At 41.0% G+C, this 19,503-nt stretch overlaps 1 protein-coding gene across 1 annotated transcript in view; it reads left to right on the forward strand.

The window, feature by feature from the left end:
- The first annotated feature begins 2,449 nt into the window (after nucleotides 1-2,449).
- The window catches only part of lamb4 (laminin, beta 4), a 38,265-nt gene continuing 21,211 nt past the window's right edge, over nucleotides 2,450-19,503 (forward strand). The window contains exons 1-9 of the mRNA XM_067591049.1: nucleotides 2,450-2,511; nucleotides 2,658-2,756; nucleotides 5,568-5,734; nucleotides 10,007-10,142; nucleotides 11,797-11,870; nucleotides 12,674-12,862; nucleotides 14,156-14,219; nucleotides 16,215-16,429; nucleotides 18,135-18,249. Coding sequence (XP_067447150.1) covers nucleotides 2,732-2,756; nucleotides 5,568-5,734; nucleotides 10,007-10,142; nucleotides 11,797-11,870; nucleotides 12,674-12,862; nucleotides 14,156-14,219; nucleotides 16,215-16,429; nucleotides 18,135-18,249 — 985 coding nt within the window. The 5' untranslated portion in view covers nucleotides 2,450-2,511; nucleotides 2,658-2,731. The remainder of the gene's footprint in view (nucleotides 2,512-2,657; nucleotides 2,757-5,567; nucleotides 5,735-10,006; nucleotides 10,143-11,796; nucleotides 11,871-12,673; nucleotides 12,863-14,155; nucleotides 14,220-16,214; nucleotides 16,430-18,134; nucleotides 18,250-19,503) is intronic.

Raw genomic sequence — 19,503 nt, forward strand, 5'->3', positions numbered from 1 at the left:
AGGATTAACTGAATCCCCAAAGGACTCCTCACTGGTTCTCTGCACAACTGTGGATGTAACAACACGATCACTGAGATAATACAGAAAAATCACCAGTACATGGCCTTCTCCAGCGTCAGCCTCCACACACACGTTTACTTTTGGAACAACTGAAGGTTTACAGCACTGAAGCTTTTGGCAGATCTGACGTAGCATGTTTAAATGAGGTGGGCGATCGCTGTACAACTTAAATGGACCGATAATAAACCACCTACAGTTTCAGGATGAGATATTTGAGATATGAATTTACACCTATGGGATACTTAATGTCTGTTTAAATTAGAACATTTCTGAAACTGGTGCTCCCCAGAGGCAGCATAAAAAACACAGCAATGAATTACAGCCACCAGTTTGATTCCCTGTATTATCTACTCAGCACAGTGACTGAGACTTTTACACATGCTGAACATTACAATTCATTTAAATTGGATTTGTTTGTGAAGTTTTTCTCTACTTTTCTGTATCTGTTGGTACCTCTCTGCTGCGATTTCTGTGCTCATGCAACGTTTTGTTTCCCTGGGGGAACAATAAAATTATCTTTAAAATAACAACATTGCACCCTTTGAAAAGATGTTTTCTCTCCATATTAGCTGCAATAACACATTCTCCCAGAAAATGACTTAAAGTAGAATGAGCCTGTTAATGGCCTTACAGAATTATATGCATTGTTTTACTCTAAAAGTGCAGTTTCTACTTGGATTATATGTAAAAACATACTGAAGTTCTGTAAATCCCCACAATTACTGCTGAGGCCCAAACATTCCTGTTAAAGTTCATCAGTCCCTTCAGGGTTCACGTCTATGCAGCATGTGGAACTTGAAGCAGCCCAGTTTACTATTGTATGAACACATATTCATCAAGGTCCAGGGTTTCAAATGCACAACAGTACAGGCGTGGCATAAATGCTCTGAGCATTTCTCAGCCAGCTGAGGTTCATGATCACTGAGGACCCAACCAGGGCCCCATTTCTCCAAAATATCTTAAGGCTAAGATGATCTTAGCCCATAGACAATGGGATTAACATCATCTCATTCTTAAGATGCTTTTAGAAAATGTGTTATTCTGGCATACAATCCTGGTCCAAGTCTTGATTGTGTTTGTTACTGTGTGGTACTTTGATTGAACACAAATGTGTTTATAATTCATAGTAACCGACCCTTTTGTATGTATGCACTAATGGAAATATAATATCAACTGAAAGAATAATGCTATTATGACAGGGCCTAAAGATCAGGTCAAAATTCAGGAGCTTCATCGTTTCACTTTACATTGTGATTTTTTGCTGCATATTACCCAAAAGTAATAACTACCAATCAAATTGCCACAACGTAAATGTCACATACATTGATCCTACCTGCAGGGCCCTTGAGGGGCAAAGGGATCTGGGGGCCTGGGGGTCAGTCACCTACTGGTTTGGTATAATAATATTATGGCTCTGTGATCTCTGTTTGATGTGTTATGTTCTGTCACAGTGTGACCGTAATATAACTATTGGCCAGTAATTTAATTGAGTTGTTGATCAGTAATTGAATATGTTTATGTGAACAGTTTATCTGTCTGCTGTGAGACTGCAGAAAGACAATAAATCAGACTGATCATCACCCTAACCCTAACCCAATCTTCTGTGTTTAAAATTTAATCCAAGTAGAAATGCTTCTTATATGTGTTCGCATGTAAAGTAGTTCGACTGTCAGCTGATAAAAACATTCAGCCAAAGGAAGTTAGTTTGTCTTTGAGTCGTGTTTGGATGTAAAACCTCAGTTTGTCTGCAGATAAATAATGTGGCTTCATGAAACTGTGAAGACATTCCTGTCATTCACAGCACACACACGCATGCATGCACACACACACAAACACACGCATGCACGCACACACACACACGCATGCACGCACACACACACACACACAAACACACGCATGCACGCACACACACACAAACACGCATGCACGCACACACACACAAACACACGCATGCACGCACACACACACAAACACACGCATGCACGCACACACACACAAACACACACACACGCATGCACGCACACACACGCATGCATGCACACACACACACACACACACACAAACACACGCATGCACGCACACACACAAACACACGCATGCACGCACACAGATGATTGCAGTGGTGAGTGATGTTTATGTTTCTTGGGTTGTGTTTTCTTTCCTTGGTGAGGAGATAAAACTGAGGTTGTGGTGGGATTTGACCCCAGATCAGCCATGGCACTAGATTATATTACTGATTATCATGTAATCTTATTGTTCCAGCAACAGGAAACGAGATCAGTTACTTCCAGTAGTTCAGCCTCTCTGTAATAAAAAACAAGTGTTTTTTATTTAAATTGATTAACAGCTTTATTCATCATCTCCCAGAATCTAACATGCTAAATATAACACACAGGTTACAGATGTCACCGCGTAACAGCAAAATAAACACATACTGATCAGCGACTGAAGGTATGTGGATACATTCACATGTCATTTTAATTTCATAGAACGTGTCAAGTCAGGTTTTAAGATATTTCAACATGAAGTTCAGGATTTACAGCATGTGCATAATATTCCATCAAGACCAAACACGTAATTTAATTATTTTGTTTCAGTTGCTTCTTGTAAACCAAAGACGCAGCTGAAGTCCACCAGAGACGAGCAGGCAGCTGACATCTGCTAGCACAACATGATCTTCATCTTCTTCTTCATTGGTGAGTTCAGCTCCATGTTTCTGTCTCATCTCTCATTAGCAGGAAAGATGGACATGAACATAAAGAAACTGAAGTGTAGGACAATATCAGGTGTGTTGATACAGGTAGGACAGTATCAGGTGTTAATGCAGGTAGGACAGTATCAGGTGTGTTAATGCAGGTAGGACAGTATCAGGTGTTAATGCAGGTAGGACAGTATCAGGTGTTAATGCAGGTAGGACAATATCAGGTGTGTTGATGCAGGTAGGACAGTATCAGGTGTGTTGATGCAGGTAGGACAGTATCAGGTGTGTTAATGCAGGTAGGAAAGTATCAGGTGTGTCAATGCAGGTAGGATAGTATCAGGTGTCAATGCAGGTAGGACAGTATCAGGTGTTAATGCAGGTAGGACAGTATCAGGTGTTAATGCAGGTAGGACAGTATCAGGTGTGTTAATGCAGGTAGGACAGTATCAGGTGTTGATGCAGGTAGGACAGTATCAGGTGTTGATGCAGGTAGGACAGTATCAGGTGTGTTGATGCAGGTAGGACAGTATCAGGTGTGTTAATGCAGGTAGGACAGTATCAGGTGTGTTGATGCAGGTAGGACAGTATCAGGTGTGTTGATGCAGGTCAGACAGTATCAGGTGTGTTAATGCAAGTCAGACAGTATCAGGTGTGTTGATACAGGTAGGACAGTATCAGGTGTTAATGCAGGTAGGACAATATCAGGTGTTAATGCAGGTAGGACAGTATCAGGTGTTAATGCAGGTAGGACAATATCAGGTGTGTTGATGCAGGTAGGACAGTATCAGGTGTGTTGATGCAGGTAGGACAGTATCAGGTGTGTTAATGCAGGTAGGAAAGTATCAGGTGTGTCAATGCAGGTAGGATAGTATCAGGTGTCAATGCAGGTAGGATAGTATCAGGTGTTAATGCAGGTAGGACAGTATCAGGTGTGTTAATGCAGGTAGGACAGTATCAGGTGTTGATGCAGGTAGGACAGTATCAGGTGTTGATGCAGGTAGGACAGTATCAGGTGTGTTGATGCAGGTAGGACAGTATCAGGTGTGTTAATGCAGGTAGGACAGTATCAGGTGTGTTGATGCAGGTAGGACAGTATCAGGTGTGTTGATGCAGGTCAGACAGTATCAGGTGTGTTAATGCAAGTCAGACAGTATCAGGTGTGTTAATGCAGGTCAGACAGTATCAGGTGTGTTAATGCAGGTAGGACAGTATCAGGTGTGTTAATGCAGGTAGGACAGTATCAGGTGTGTTAATGCAAGTAGGACAGTATCAGGTGTGTTAATGCAGGTAGGACAGTATCAGGTGTGTTAATGCAGGTAGGACAGTATCAGATGTTAATGCAGGTAGGACAGTATCAGGTGTGTTAATGCAGGTAGGAAAGTATCAGGTGTGTCAATGCAGGTAGGATAGTATCAGGTGTGTCAATGCAGGTAGGATAGTATCAGGTGTGTTAATGCAGGTAGGAAAGAATCAGGTGTGTTGATGCAGGTAGGACAGTATCAGGTGTGTTAATGCAGGTAGGAAAGTATCAGGTGTGTCAATGCAGGTAGGATAGTATCAGGTGTCAATGCAGGTAGGATAGTATCAGGTGTTAATGCAGGTAGGACAGTATCAGGTGTGTTAATGCAGGTAGGACAGTATCAGGTGTTGATGCAGGTAGGACAGTATCAGGTGTTGATGCAGGTAGGACAGTATCAGGTGTGTTGATGCAGGTAGGACAGTATCAGGTGTGTTAATGCAGGTCAGACAGTATCAGGTGTGTTGATGCAGGTAGGACAGTATCAGGTGTGTTAATGCAGGTAGGACAGTATCAGGTGTGTTAATGCAGGTAGGACAGTATCAGGTGTGTTAATGCAGGTAGGACAGTATCAGGTGTGTTAATGCAGGTAGGACAGTATCAGGTGTGTTAATGCAAGTCGGACAGTATCAGGTGTGTTAATGCAGGTACGACAGTATCAGGTGTGTTAATGCAAGTCGGACAGTATCAGGTGTGTTAATGCAAGTCGGACAGTATCAGGTGTGTTAATGCAGGTACGACAGTATCAGGTGTGTTAATGCAGGTAGGACAGTATCAGGTGTGTTAATGCAGGTAGGACAGTATCAGGTGTGTTAATGCAGGTAGGACAGTATCAGGTGTGTTAATGCAGGTAGGACAGTATCAGGTGTGTTGATGCTGGTTGGACAGTATCAGGTGTGTTAATGCAGGATCAGGTTGTGGATATTTTGGCAGGAAAGTCTCTCAGCAGACATGTGATCACATGTTGATCTCTGATAGAGAATATTTCCACTTGCTGCTGCTTGTTCTTCCTCTGAGTCATGTCAGATTTGAATACTTTCCTCCACAATTCATAACAGACTCTTCTGTCTTCGTTTGTTCTTCCTTCCTACTCAGTGCAGAGTGGGTTGTTGCTAAATCAATAAAGTCAAATAAAAATCTTGTGTTTGATGGAAATTAGACACAGCAGTACAATCAGTCATGTGTTACCTCAGGCTGACAGTTTTCAAAGATCACATGTGAACCTCCCTGCTTTAACTCAGGAAATGTCCCAGTCTGTCTGACAGTATCATACATGTATATAATCTATAAGACATTGCTGCAGCACTTGATTGAATCGACATAATGTTCCTCCTGAGTGAAATATTTAAACCACATAGTCCATGTGTTTATGGCTGCATCAGTCCATCATATGGAAATATTCTTCATGTCTGCTGCATAATATTACACACATTAATCCAAAATTCTGATAGATTTGGGATCTGTGCTACTATTTAAAGTCTTTGACCATTCTGTTGCCTCTCTTTGCAGGTCTTCTTCCGGCAGCTTGGCTCCAGGACCAGCAGGACCAGTGCCCCCGCGGGTCCTGTAATCCCCAGCTCGGTGACCTAATGGTGGGTCGGGCTGCTCAGCTCTCAGCCTCTTCCACATGCGGCCTGGATGGACCACAGAACTACTGCATCATTGGATACTTGGAGGTCAGAGTTCAAATTTCAACATGGGCAGGGTTCAGGTCTGAACATGGACACAATGGTTTCTGTATGTAAGATCAAAGATTCTCCACAGAAGCCTTTAGAATCCATGAGTGAAATAATTGTGTTTGTTTAAATGTTATTATCACCAAATGATCACTTTCTTTATAAAAAACACAAATTTCTCAATACTGAGTTCAGTTTTTCTAAACTCTTCATACACTCAGCAGCACAGCAGCAGACGTGGACTAACCTGTGGAGAACTTTTTTCTCATTCAAACTCAACCACCACAGAATCTTTGTATTTACACTCCATTAAAAACAAACAAACAAACAAACAAAAAGTTAAATTTAAATTTAAAACCAACATAACACAGAATGACTAAATTGGAGTACAATTTTCTCAATTCTGGTACATCTACATGACAAACAAATAAACAACCCTTTAGAGGTTCTTATCATCATGGAGGTGGAAGGTTTGTAATCAGATTTCTCCTGGATGCAACATAATGTTAGCGGTGATATGGATGAGAGGACAAGGTTGACTAGCACAGCTGAAAACACTATTTATATGTGTAGCTATCCTGCACATATGCATAGTAGATATATACATGTTTGTTTTGTATCACATCACTAGAATTACTTCAGGAAAATAATCCTACTAAACCATATTGCAGATTAATTTCTGTAACAAATGCTTTAAGAAGAATCCAGGTCCTGATTCTGTTCCTGGATCCTGATGAGTAGATGGCGCCTTGCATGGCAGTCTCCTCCATCAGCGTATGAATGTGTGTGTCAATGGGTGAATTTACTATTTGCCAGGTCCAATTATTTTTTTATATTGGTTTACACACAAAAAAACAGAAATCCATTATAAAAAAAACAAAAGCTCCTTGAAAGACAATAGTAATAGATGGAGAGTTTTTCCTGCTGCTGCTCATGGGGGGATGTTGGGTCTCTGTAGATTAAAGAGTTCGGTCTAGACCTGCTCTATGTGAAAAGTGCCCTGAGATGACTTCTGTTATGATTTGGTGCTATATAAATAAAATGAATTGCTTGTTAGTGTTTTAGGTAACTGTAATGAGTGACAAAGTTTTCTTATTTGGAGACAAATGTCAATATTACTTAAAGTCTTAGAGTCGATCCTGAAGTGAACATCAAGTGTTTTGGATGTGAGAATAACTGTTGTGCTGAGCTGGTGCTATATATATATAATGTATATATATGTGTGTATGTTATGTATGTATAAATATACACATACAGTATGTGTGTATATTTATACATACATATACATACACACATATATATAATGTATATATATGTGTGTATGTATATGTATGTATAAATATACACATACAGTATGTGTGTATATATATGTGTGTATGTGTGTGTATATGTATAAATATACACATACAGTATGTGTGTATATATATGTGTGTATGTATATGTATGTATAAATATACACATACAGTATGTGTGTGTATACAGTGTGAATACATATGTGTGTGTATATGTATAAATATACACATACAGTATGTGTGTATATACAGTGTGAATACATATGTGTGTGTATATGTATAAATATACACATACAGTATGTGTGTATATATATGTGTGTATGTATATGTATGTATAAATATACACATACAGTATGTGTGTGTATACAGTGTGAATACATATGTGTGTGTATATGTATAAATATACACATACAGTATGTGTGTGTATACAGTGTGAATACATATGTGTGTGTATATGTATAAATATAAACATACAGTATGTGTGTATATACGGTGTGAATACATATGTGTGTGTATATGTATAAATATACACATACAGTATGTGTGTGTATACAGTGTGAATACATATGTGTGTGTGTGACTAAACCGCAGCTGAACTTTGTGGTTTTTTTCTTTCTCTCTCTCTGATTGATGCATTTCTGGCTCATCGTCTATATTTCATACTGGAACATGTTCTGATCTGTTCACTTCTCCTCAAGGAAACACTTCACCTCATTACTTTTTACTTCTTTCTTTTTTCTCCTCCTATATTCACTCTGTCTCACGTTTCTTCATTCTTTAGGATTTCTATTTCCTCACAGAAATATTTGGTGTCAACCACAGTTTTTGTATCATACAGAATAAAAAGATTTGTCTTAACATTCAAATTACACTGATTTGATGCATTTCTGCCAAAGTTGTTCTGATACTGCAAATGTAGTGATGCAGTGATACAAATGCACTCTTCTGTTCAAACTATACCACATAGGAAGCATGGTTTTCACAACATTTACCACACATGTAGACACTGAGTGCAGATTTCAGATGAGTCACAATGTCCCCATTGCTGTTCCTGATGAAGAGAAATCTGTTTCTGTTATCACTATGAGAACATGCAGAGGTACAAAAGTTTTGACTCTGTAATCACAATGAAGTGAAATGCAAAGAGACAAACCAGTTTGTCCATCTGGTGTTTGCTAAAATGGTTGCAAAGAGAGTAAGAAAGCAGCTGTGATGTGTTGGTGTGAGAATGTAAAGGGATAAAACAGTTGGACCTTTGTGACCTTCCTCTTTTCACATTTGGAAAATGAACAAACTCAAATCTCATGTGCAGGTCACATGACTATGGTGATGACCTCACAGCTGTGAGGACGTCACTGGCAAAGTGTTGTAATGACAGTGAGGTTAGGATGGAAATGGTGGGTGTTTTAATGTTCATCCTGTAAAGAACAGTAACAGCCCCTCAAGATGACGACCGTCGCTGTATGTAAATCCTGCAGATGTTGTCTACAACAGCAGCTGGACTTGTTTTAGAGTCTTGAAGATTTTCCACCTCATCCTAAAGACTTCTTCAGTTCCTGTAGGTGGAGTCTGGCTGAGTGAGAAACAGTCCACAGGTTTATTCCAGGTTTCAGTGACAGGAAATCTATGAATTCATTCAGAATTAAGCTTTTATTGTTGAGTGTTGAACAGTGTTGAGTTGATTTGCTTTGTCATTGGTTGTGAGGACTGAGGAAAGGGACGTGTGGTTGTAAGCTTAGCTTATTTTATGGGTGCAGAGACACCATTTTTACTAGCATAGCATATTATTTGTAGAGCAGGACTGAAAAGTAAAATATTTCACTGGTAATTTGCTTACCTGGAGACTCAATAAGATAAAAATAGATGTTGGGGTGGGACACCTCTGGCTATTGAGTAGGGTTATTATAACTGACATCTTGATGTATCTCGCTCATTCTATGGCAGGCAGAGTGGACATATATTTACTTGACAGTGTTTTTAGATGATTCATAAACTTATTTAATTCTGGTGGTTTTCTAGTGGTTTTGTTTTGACTATTTTACATTAAAGGCTATGGTGAGTGTCATTTCTTTCCCCCCCTAAAGGGGTGGGGACATGTTGCAAGCCAACGTTCCCAGAAGTGCTGGTCTGATGTATGATGATGTAATGAGGATGTTGGGTGGGACCACAGAGATGCAAGTAGGTCTATCTGTGGACTCGCAGTATCTTCACAACACACCCACTTGGTTAGGTTTAAGCATGAGCAGTGAGATGGTTAGGGTTAGGCGTCGGGGGGGGGGTGTCATGTAGTGAAGTGGCTGTGTCACAAGTGCATAATCGCCTTGGGGGATGGGGCGTCACGTCCCCCTCAATGTATGAAACAAGGAGTTTTGTCGCCCCAACATTTGTAAATGACACAACATCAGATTCCCCCCAAAACTGAAAGAAAGCTCATTTGTTTCCCTTAATATTCAGTGTTGAACCGATTCAAAAACGCACTGGATGTGAATCATTCACAGAAAACCTCCTTCGTCTTATTTGTGTTCATGTCCAACAGTGAACCAACAGCAGCTCGTGACCACACGTCCCGTAGATTCAGGTCTGTTCTCTATTCTTTGTACGCCATGCACAGATCTCTGATCTACTCAGGTTCACTCAGTCCAGCTCTGAATATATATTTTGGTCCATAAAATCTTTTTTGTAAAGTAACAGAGCAGAACTTGAGTCTTCTTGAAGCGTTGGAGAAACATAATAGACACACACAGGCCGTGGATGTATTAAGGATGAAGGCAGCAAAGTTATTTCTACAGCAGCAGTTTCTGCACCCGTCTCCAGTGTTTCAGGCCCTCCTGCAGCAGGGTGGAGTTGCTCCGTGAATCAGCTGGCAGGAAAGGCTTTCTGGTCAGGACAAGTTTAGAGTGACAACCACTGTGAAAAAACTAAAAAAACATATTATTGATAAGTATTGATCATTTTCATTTAATGTGTCTTCACCCAACAGGAGGAGCAGAAATGCTTCACATGTGACTCTCGGCTGCCATACAATCGCAATAGCAACCCTGACAGCCACCGTATTGAGAACATCATCACGACCTTTGACCCCGAGCGTAAAATGAAGTGGTGGCAATCTGAGAATGGTGAGCTTTATCCAATCAGAGACTGAAGGTTTCTTTCATTCAGTTACATCTTCAGGTTCTTTGATAAGTTTTAAATGAAGCAGTGATTCATCCCAAAACCAACTCACATCTGGTAGATTTAGGGTCCGTTCCAGGAAGCAGGTTCGACAAACTCTGCGGGACTTTTGTCTCCCCCTTCTGGCAATGAGAGTAAAGGGGGGCGCTTGTGATTACCTGGCATGCAGCAGCTCTCATGCACACACTGAGTGACAGGCACACCAGTAAAAACAGATATGTTTTGATGGTCCACCGGCCCACTGGGCTTTGTCCCAGTATGCCAGTACACCGCTGGCTGTAACCTACTGTTGTGGCAGTGGATACATTTATTTGAGCATCACACAACACCTGTGAAATGACCCGTTTCACTATCAGAATTTGATCCATTCGGTTTGATAACATTTGGAAAGTCTAGAACAGCCACACAATTAGCGTGGGAGTGTCACCCCGACATGAGATTTAAAAACTCTGTATACTGTGCACAGATCCTGAGTCAGAAGAGGAAAAGTCTCAATGGTTTTATTCGATGTTTTCCATTAATTCATCATTTAGCAGACTTACCTTAATGATGATAAAGTGGAATCTGACTGCATCAGGCTGCAGCTACATTACATTTTAAATATGTTTGTTCAGCTTTGACGGACAAAACACAGGAAGCAGCAACTGAAGCTGAAAAATATAGTTAAAGATTTAAAACATAAATAGATCAAAGACACAGAGACGTGACTGTAGCTCACAGTCTGATCAGTAATAATGTGTTTGATTATCGAGGTTAAAATACAGCAGATTTTAAATGCTTAGACGTCTGTTTGTATCTCAGCTCAACATCATTCAGTGATGCTGCTCACTCAGAAATATTAACATAGACACTCACTGGCCACTTAATCTAATGCAATCCAATACAACAGCTTCTCCATGAATTCTACATTTAATAAGTTTATATATTTTCAGTTTTTGTTGACATTGTCAGAAAGGTGATACCACCACCAACACCACCACCCACTACAACCTCAATAAGAAACATAAAGTAGAATTATCACCTTTTCCTCATCTCAGAGTTAACAAACTGAGAGTTTTCACTCAACCTGCTTCCTGGATTATTTCCCATGATCCACAGTTTTAGTCAGTAATTGGATCTATTGTTGCGGCTATCGGTTGCTTGTTAAAGAGTTTCTGGTCCATGTCTGAAATTATCATGATTTATTAAATGTTGCACTATATTTAATCTCTGAGTGTGCATAAGTATCCACTATATAGTGCCTCAAATTTCCACAACGGAACAAAAAATAGTCCATGTACTCTCTGAGAGTGAAACTGAAAGTGATGGTTGTGCGACTCTACAGCTGACAATGAGGACATAGTGAGATGATGATTAGTTGTCAGTTTACTGCTCACTGTTGATTTATCTACTGAGTGTCTGTTTCAGAGGGAGAGATTTCAGACACGTCCCAGATCTCTGAGCACTGTGATTTATAGGAACATTGGAACAATGTAAACAAAGAAGAAAACATGTTTTATAACAGTAAAAATGTTTTAACATAATATCCAATGATTCTACTATAATAATCCTGTTTATGAACTCACCTGTGTAACTGTGTCTCTGCTGTGTCCTCTGCAGGAGTTCATCAGGTCAGCATCCAGCTGGACCTGGAGACCATGTTCCAGTTTAGCCATCTGGTCCTCAGCTTCAAGGTTAAACACTGAACATACGCTACCTTTTCTGCACACCTGTTCAGATGATTAATTAATGAGATGGTAGCTGATTGGCTGATAACACCTTCACATCCTTTCAGTTTATTTGTACAAAGTTACTCTTGAACTGTTTGATGTATCAGGATTATTGAACCGCTTCATGATAGTCTGAACTTTTTGCTCATATTTTGATTTGATCCGCTGCCTGTTTCTCTGTGAAATCTTATTTCTGTGAAATATTTTGATGATCACTTGCAGGCCGTATTATTATAAAATTTAATGTATATAAATCATATTACAGCCAAGGACACACAATGCTGTGTTTAGATATTTATTTTCACTTTTTAACAGCCAAACTATGAGTCCAATTTTATCTGCTGACACAAAATATAAGACAGTCCGGCCCTGTGGTGCCAGAACACATCCGAGTGTGCTGAAACTCAGCCTCAGTCAACCAACTCTGCTGTATCCCTGGACTTTTGTGATGTCACACCTTGTAATGGCACACGAGACACCTGATTCCCCTCTGTGGTGAGACAAAGTGCAGCAGGAGCTCTCAAACACATGTCCACCTGAATATATGATACAACACAATATCATATGCTAAAATATAACACGATACATTACAATATGATATGAGTGCATCAGCAGCAGATACACACCACCCATTTCTTACATGAGACTGAAATACTAAAAGTTACTGGGAACAAAACCACACCACAGGGACAATAAGTCTTCACTGCATGACTGACCTGACAAGAAAATGACCCTGTGATGTCACTTCCTGTGCTGTCTTTTGACAGAGTTTCCGTCCTGTGGCCATGTTGGTGGAGCGTTCGAAGGACTTCGGACGAAGCTGGAAGGTTTTTCGATACTTTGCGGAGGATTGTTCGCTTCACTTCCCTTCAGTGTCCGATCAGACGGCAGACGGCATCGACGATGTCGTCTGTGACAGCAGATACTCGGGATCAGAGCCGTCATCTGACGGAGAGGTTATATACAACAAAAACACACACTTACATCACTTCCTGTCTAACATCTGTTCCACTAGCTTTTCTGACTCAGTACAATTGATAATTGATCAACTCTGTCTCCTCGAGATTGTTTATGCTTCATTTTTGTAGCTCACGGTATCTGAAGGTTGAAGGTCAGAGGTTGGGTTAGGGTTAGAGGTCAGAGGATGAAGGTCAGAGGTTGGGTTAGGGTTAGAGGTCAGAGGTTGAAGGTCAGAGGTTGGGTTAGGGTTAGAGGTCAGAGGTTGAAGGTCAGAGGTTGGGTTAGGGTTAGAGGTCAGAGGTTGGGTTAGGGTTAGAGGTCAGAGGTTGAAGGTCAGAGGTTGGGTTAGGGTTAGAGGTCAGAGGTTGGGTTAGGGTTAGAGGTCAGAGGTTGGGTTAGGGTTAGAGGTCAGAGGTTGGGTTAGGGTTAGAGGTCAGAGGTTGAAGGTCAGAGGTTGGGTTAGGGTTAGAGGTCAGAGGTTGGGTTAGGGTTAGAGGTCAGAGGTTGGGTTAGGGTTAGAGGTCAGAGATTGAGGGTCAGAGGTTGGGTTAGGGTTAGAGGTCAGAGGATGAAGGTCAGAGGTTGGGTTAGGGTTAGAGGTCAGAGGTTGAAGGTCAGAGGTTGGGTTAGGGTTAGAGGTCAGAGGTTGCAGGTTGTAGGTAAAGCAGGTAGCAGGCTAATGTCCCACCTGTTATTGGTATAGACACTAAAACACCTTGATTCAGTATTATGACCACTTGGTTTAGGGCAGAGGGGGGTAGAGAGGTCAGAATAACAAACCAAACAGCCCTGAGTAGAATTACACAAAACACATCTAGTCCCCAAACACAGCAGCCAATAGCACGAGGGAGAAGAAGGATCTAGAGCTCCAGGAGCAACACAGCATATTATTAATACATTTAAACAGTCACACATTCACAGATGGGAGAATACAACATTCAGCTTCAGGAAAGACGGATGTTTCGGGGCTTCAAGCTGCTTTTTCAGTATTTAATCAAGACCATGATCTTTCCTGAAACTGAACCAGGAGCTCTGAGGATCAAAACAACCAGAATGAACAAAACCTTCATCAGGATTTAGAGTTTATAGTTCCAACTTCTAAACAGAGATTATAAAGATCTTATCATCTGCACAGAGAAATGAGAACACATAAAGAGAATATGAATGACACATTAAACTTGTTTTAATAGTAACTGTTTTATAAACATGATTATGTTGTGAATGCATCATTTATACATCTGATCCCTGAAGTTTTTCTCAGAACATGTTTTATTCTGTTTGTCCACCAGGTGGTGCTAAAAGCTCTGGATCCAATCTTTGAAATAGAAAACCCGTACGCTCCACAGATCCAAGGTGAAGTGGCATTTACACCAGAGAATCCTGCTCTCTAATTGGCTGGCAGCTGTCTGTCAACATCACATACATCAAATAGTTCAGGTCAACAGTTTAACGCTCTAAAGAACTCAATCATAGAGAGCCGAAGTCATGACGTCACATCCGGTTAGCCTCCATACAACTAGCTTCTGTAACTCAACACAATCACTCATTCAGCATTTCTTTCATCCGTCTTTCTAAAAAAAAAAAAGCGTGTTCCCGGAGTTTACTTTTCACTTTCTCAGACCACTCGGCTCCACTACGGCAGCTGCTATCAGACATTTAAACCTTTGTTATTTTGAGCCCCCATTAAATGAACTGTAAGTGTGGCATTGTGGGTACTTAGCCTGCAAATGTCCAGGATTTATGGGAAATGATGTTTGTTAAAGGTAGCTAAAAACATAAATATTGACTAAATAATGATATTAGATAGTTTTTCAAAAAAATTACTGTATCTAAAGATATGAAGCGAGCCAGAACATCCTGTTGAGAAAGCTTCTGTTCCAAGGCAGGATTCTTACTTATTAGCAGAATAAAGGCCTTTACACACTGTGACCACGACAAATAAATGACACAAGAATGTGAAGTACTCGCCCACGAATATTTCCCATCAGAACTATTCACACCGGCAGCAATACGAATCTGCCACAGAAACACAAATTTGCGACAGCTCGTTCTGCTGTCAGTCAGCCTGGTGAAGGCAGTTTATCCTCTCAGTTTCCCGGAGCTGCAGCTGACAGACGACTGCTTCTGTAGACAGAGTCGTTGTGGATCGGATATAACGCTCTCCTCTTCAGTTGTTGAGTGAGGAGGAGGACAAGATCATTATCATATGATGATGATGCTCTCTGACCTGCATTCAGTGTCTCTGTCCACAGAAGCAGGGTTAGGGTCAGGTGGCCGGACAAACTGCCTTAACCATGCTGACTGACAGCAGAAATATACTGCAGAGTCCTGCATCGGGTCGGTAAGCCGCAAAAAAGTCAGCAATGAAAATGATTTGCAGTATTTTTAACATCTAAATCAACTGATAGCCTATTATCAAGTCTAATCAGCTGCCAGGTTTTTTATTGTGAAGTGAAGTGGTCGGTGGATTACCATGAAACTTCAGAGTATATTGCACACTGTCATACAGCATACAAGTGAGCAATCATCATAACATTAGTATGCAACCATTGTGTTTGTGCACTGGCATGTATAGATGTCAGTGACTGTGCAGTGCTGTCTTTCTTGCAGAGACACGGATTATGACACGCAGCAAGTAAAAATAAAGCACTTTAAAATGAGTGACTGTGTAGCCTATGTATCTAATCACAGGTTGGGTTTTATATTTACGAGTCTGGAGGGGACTGGATTTGACATGGAGATAATCGTGGGTAACGGGTAGGTTTTGGTACTGAGCTTTGCGGGTGCAGGTTTACGCTTCATAATTGGTTGATGCTTTTATTTGCTGTGAGAAACTCAGAAAAATCGACCTTGTTCTGAAAAAATTATGCCACTTTTTCGCTGCATAATATTTGCATTCTGTGTGAAAGAACTCATGACAAAAAAATATGGACTTGTTAATTAGTCACATGAAAAAAATGCCTTTATACACATCGATGGGATTCTTAATGAAGTTTTCCTACTTCTGGAATGGAATCCGGAAGTTCTGGTCTGACTTTGGCTCTCTATGTTAACCTGCAGGTAACCATAGCAACAGGACTGATTGATCGGTTAATAGAGTGGTGGAACAAACTTAACACTTCAGAGATGATAACAAATTTACCTTCACTGAGTTTATTATCATGCACACTGTGGTTATTTCTGTGAAGAACTAAAGTACTATATAAGTATTGCATATTACATACTTTACAGTAAACAGTGCAGCACAGGCTGATGGCTGTCATCAGCTGTGAAAAACTGTTTGATCTGAACAAGAAGAACATATCAAACATTTTGATTTTGTTTTTTAACCATCTCCATCGTCCTCAGAGCTGATCACCATGACCAACATCCGGGTCAACTTCACCCGTCTCTTCACGCTGGGAGACACCCTGCTCAGTCGAAGACGCAGGAGCCCTCAGGACAAATATTACTACGCTCTTTACAACATGGTGGTCCGAGGCAGCTGCTTCTGTAACGGCCACGCCAGCCAGTGTATGCCTCTGGATGGAGGACGTGGTGACGTCTTCACCCAGCCTGGCATGGTACAGATTAGTTCTGGATCAGCACAGATCAGTTCTGGATCAGCACAGATCAGTTCTAGATCAGCACAGATCAGTTCTGGATCAGTACAGATCAGTTCTGGATCAGCGCAGATCAGTTCTGGATTGGTACAGATCTGGATCAGCACAGATCAGTTCTGGATCAGTACAGATCAGTTCTGGATCAGCGCAGATCAGTTCTGGATCGGTACAGATCAGTTCTGGATCGGCGCAGATCAGTTCTGGATCGGTACAGATCAGTTCTGGATCAGCACAGATCAGTTCTGGATCGGTGCAGATCAGTTCTGGATCGGTGCAGATCAGGGGCCTCATTTACAGAATAGTGTTTAGGATCATAAAACATAGATAAACATGTGTATGCTAACAAAACTTTATCAGGTTTGCACACACGTCTGCATACTTTTTTTCTTTTTTATAAATCACTATTTACTTGACGGTGAGCTTCGATGTCCCCGTGTCTCCACCAGTAAACGGTCTGACAGTGTGCAGCATCCACCTTCATGTCTGACCTCTTTGTTTCACTTCAGGAACGATTCGTTCATGTGTTTTTAATGCTACTGTTGTTCTCCGCCGGAACACCGGCAGAGAACGTTCATGAGGGGTTTTGCATCGAACATTTGTGATTAATTGTGGAATATTAGCTTCATCTACAAATATGCATTCATGACTGATGAGACCACACACTCAATATCTAAAAATATCAAACACTATTTACTTCAAAATCGAGCATGCAGGAGTTTCACTAATTTACACAATCAATGAGTGTAGGTGCTTGTCTCTTTTAACACTAAGAGGTGCTTATGGAACAGTATGGTTTACTATAAGCATAAACACATGCAACACTGCAATTATAATTAATGTTTGATATGATGTGAAATGAAATGTATGAGAAGAATCGTTACAGAAATTGGCTTCAATTCATTACCTCACCATCTGTCCCCAAAATGTTCAAACGCCTGGGTCGGAGTTTACAGGTGCCACATTCTCATCACGTTTGTTTTTATAAATCCAAACTTTTCATGGGAAGTGGCGTTCAGATCTTTCAAGTCCTGTTTTGTGCGTATGCAGCATTTATGAATGAGGCCCCTGATCTGGATTGGTACAGGACTGTGTTTTTTCAGTTCTTTTTTTATTAGTTCTAAGTGACTACTAACAAAAACACTAAACTGACACTTTACTTATGTGTAAATCAGCTCTGTAACACTGTCCAATTAGAAGCAACCAGCTATGTAAACATAGCTGGTTGCTTCTAATAAAGTGATTGTAGCATGACGAGCTGTAACATAACTTCCACAAATAACAATGTTAGGAGACAAAATATAAAATTAAGTTAACAGCCAATACTTTGTGAATGTAAGTGTGTTGTTTTATTTCTAGAAATATGTGTGTTTTAACTTAGCAACAGTTTCAGCTGCAGTTAGTAGCTGTAAATATTTAGCAACAACTGTAATGTGGCTGCAGGTTTATCCATGTCTGTTTTGCTGCCTTCAGATGCTGCAGATTTAATTAACGGAAGGAAATTAATACACAAAGCATCTGTGTCAAACCTTTTTACTTTTGTTTTTATGCCTGTATTAGATATCTGATGGTTGTGAGATGACAGGAAAGGAAGGGAGAGAGATGTGGAACGACAGGCTACCTGTGGTTTCAGGTGATTCTGCAGGTAAAGATGTTTTCTGTTGTTCAGGTCCACGGACGATGTGTTTGTCACCACAACACAGCCGGAGAAAACTGTGAGAGATGTCAAGACTTTCACCACGACTCCCCCTGGAGGCCTGGAGGAGAACACGACGTCTGCAGGAGTAAACACTTCCATTCACTTTACCCGCTTCCATTCACTTCACCCGCTTCCATTCACTTTACCTGCTTCCATTCACTTTATCCGCTTCCATTCACTTCACCCACTTCCATTCACTTTACCCGCTTCCATTCACTTTACCCGCTTCCATTCACTTTACCCGCTTCTATTCACTTTACCCGCTTCCATTCACTTTATCCGCTTCCATTCACTTTACCTGCTTCCATTCACTTCACCCGCTTCCATTCACTTCACCCGCTTCCATTCACTTTATCCGCTTCCAGTCACTTCACCCGCTTCCATTCACTTTATCCGCTTCCATTCACTTCACCCGCTTCCATTCACTTTATCCGCTTCCATTCACTTTACCTGCTTCCATTCACTTTATCCGCTTCCATTCACTTTACCTGCTTCCGTTCACTTTACTCGCTTCCGTTCACTTTACCTGCTTCCATTCACTTTACCTGCTTCCGTTCACTTTACCCGCTTCCATTCACTTCACCCGCTTCCATTCACTTTATCCGCTTCCATTCACTTTACCTGCTTCCATTCACTTTATCCGCTTCCATTCACTTTACCTGCTTCCATTCACTTCACCCGCTTCCATTCACTTCACCCGCTTCCATTCACTTTATCCGCTTCCATTCACTTCACCCGCTTCCATTCACTTTACCCGCTTCCATTCACTTTACCTGCTTCCATTCACTTTACCCGCTTCTATTCACTTTACCCGCTTCCATTCACTTTATCCGCTTCCATTCACTTCACCCGCTTCCATTCACTTTATCCGCTTCCATTCACTTTACCTGCTTCCATTCACTTTATCCGCTTCCATTCACTTTACCTGCTTCCGTTCACTTTACTCGCTTCCGTTCACTTTACCTGCTTCCATTCACTTTACCTGCTTCCGTTCACTTTACCCGCTTCCATTCACTTCACCCGCTTCCATTCACTTTATCCGCTTCCATTCACTTTACCGGCTTCCATTCACTTTATCCGCTTCCATTCACTTTACCTGCTTCCGTTCACTTTACTCGCTTCCGTTCACTTTACCTGCTTCCATTCACTTTACCTGCTTCCGTTCACTTTACCCGCTTCCGTTCACTTTACCCGCTTCCATTCACATTATCCGCTTCCATTCACTTCACCTGCTTCCGTTCACTTTATCCGCTTCAATTAACTTTATCCGCTTCCATTCACTTTACCTGCTTCCATTCACTTCACCCGCTTCCATTCACTTTATCCGCTTCCGTTCACT

The sequence above is a fragment of the Thunnus thynnus genome, chromosome 5, assembly GCF_963924715.1.
Source record: "Thunnus thynnus chromosome 5, fThuThy2.1, whole genome shotgun sequence".
Classification (NCBI taxonomy): domain Eukaryota; kingdom Metazoa; phylum Chordata; class Actinopteri; order Scombriformes; family Scombridae; genus Thunnus; species Thunnus thynnus.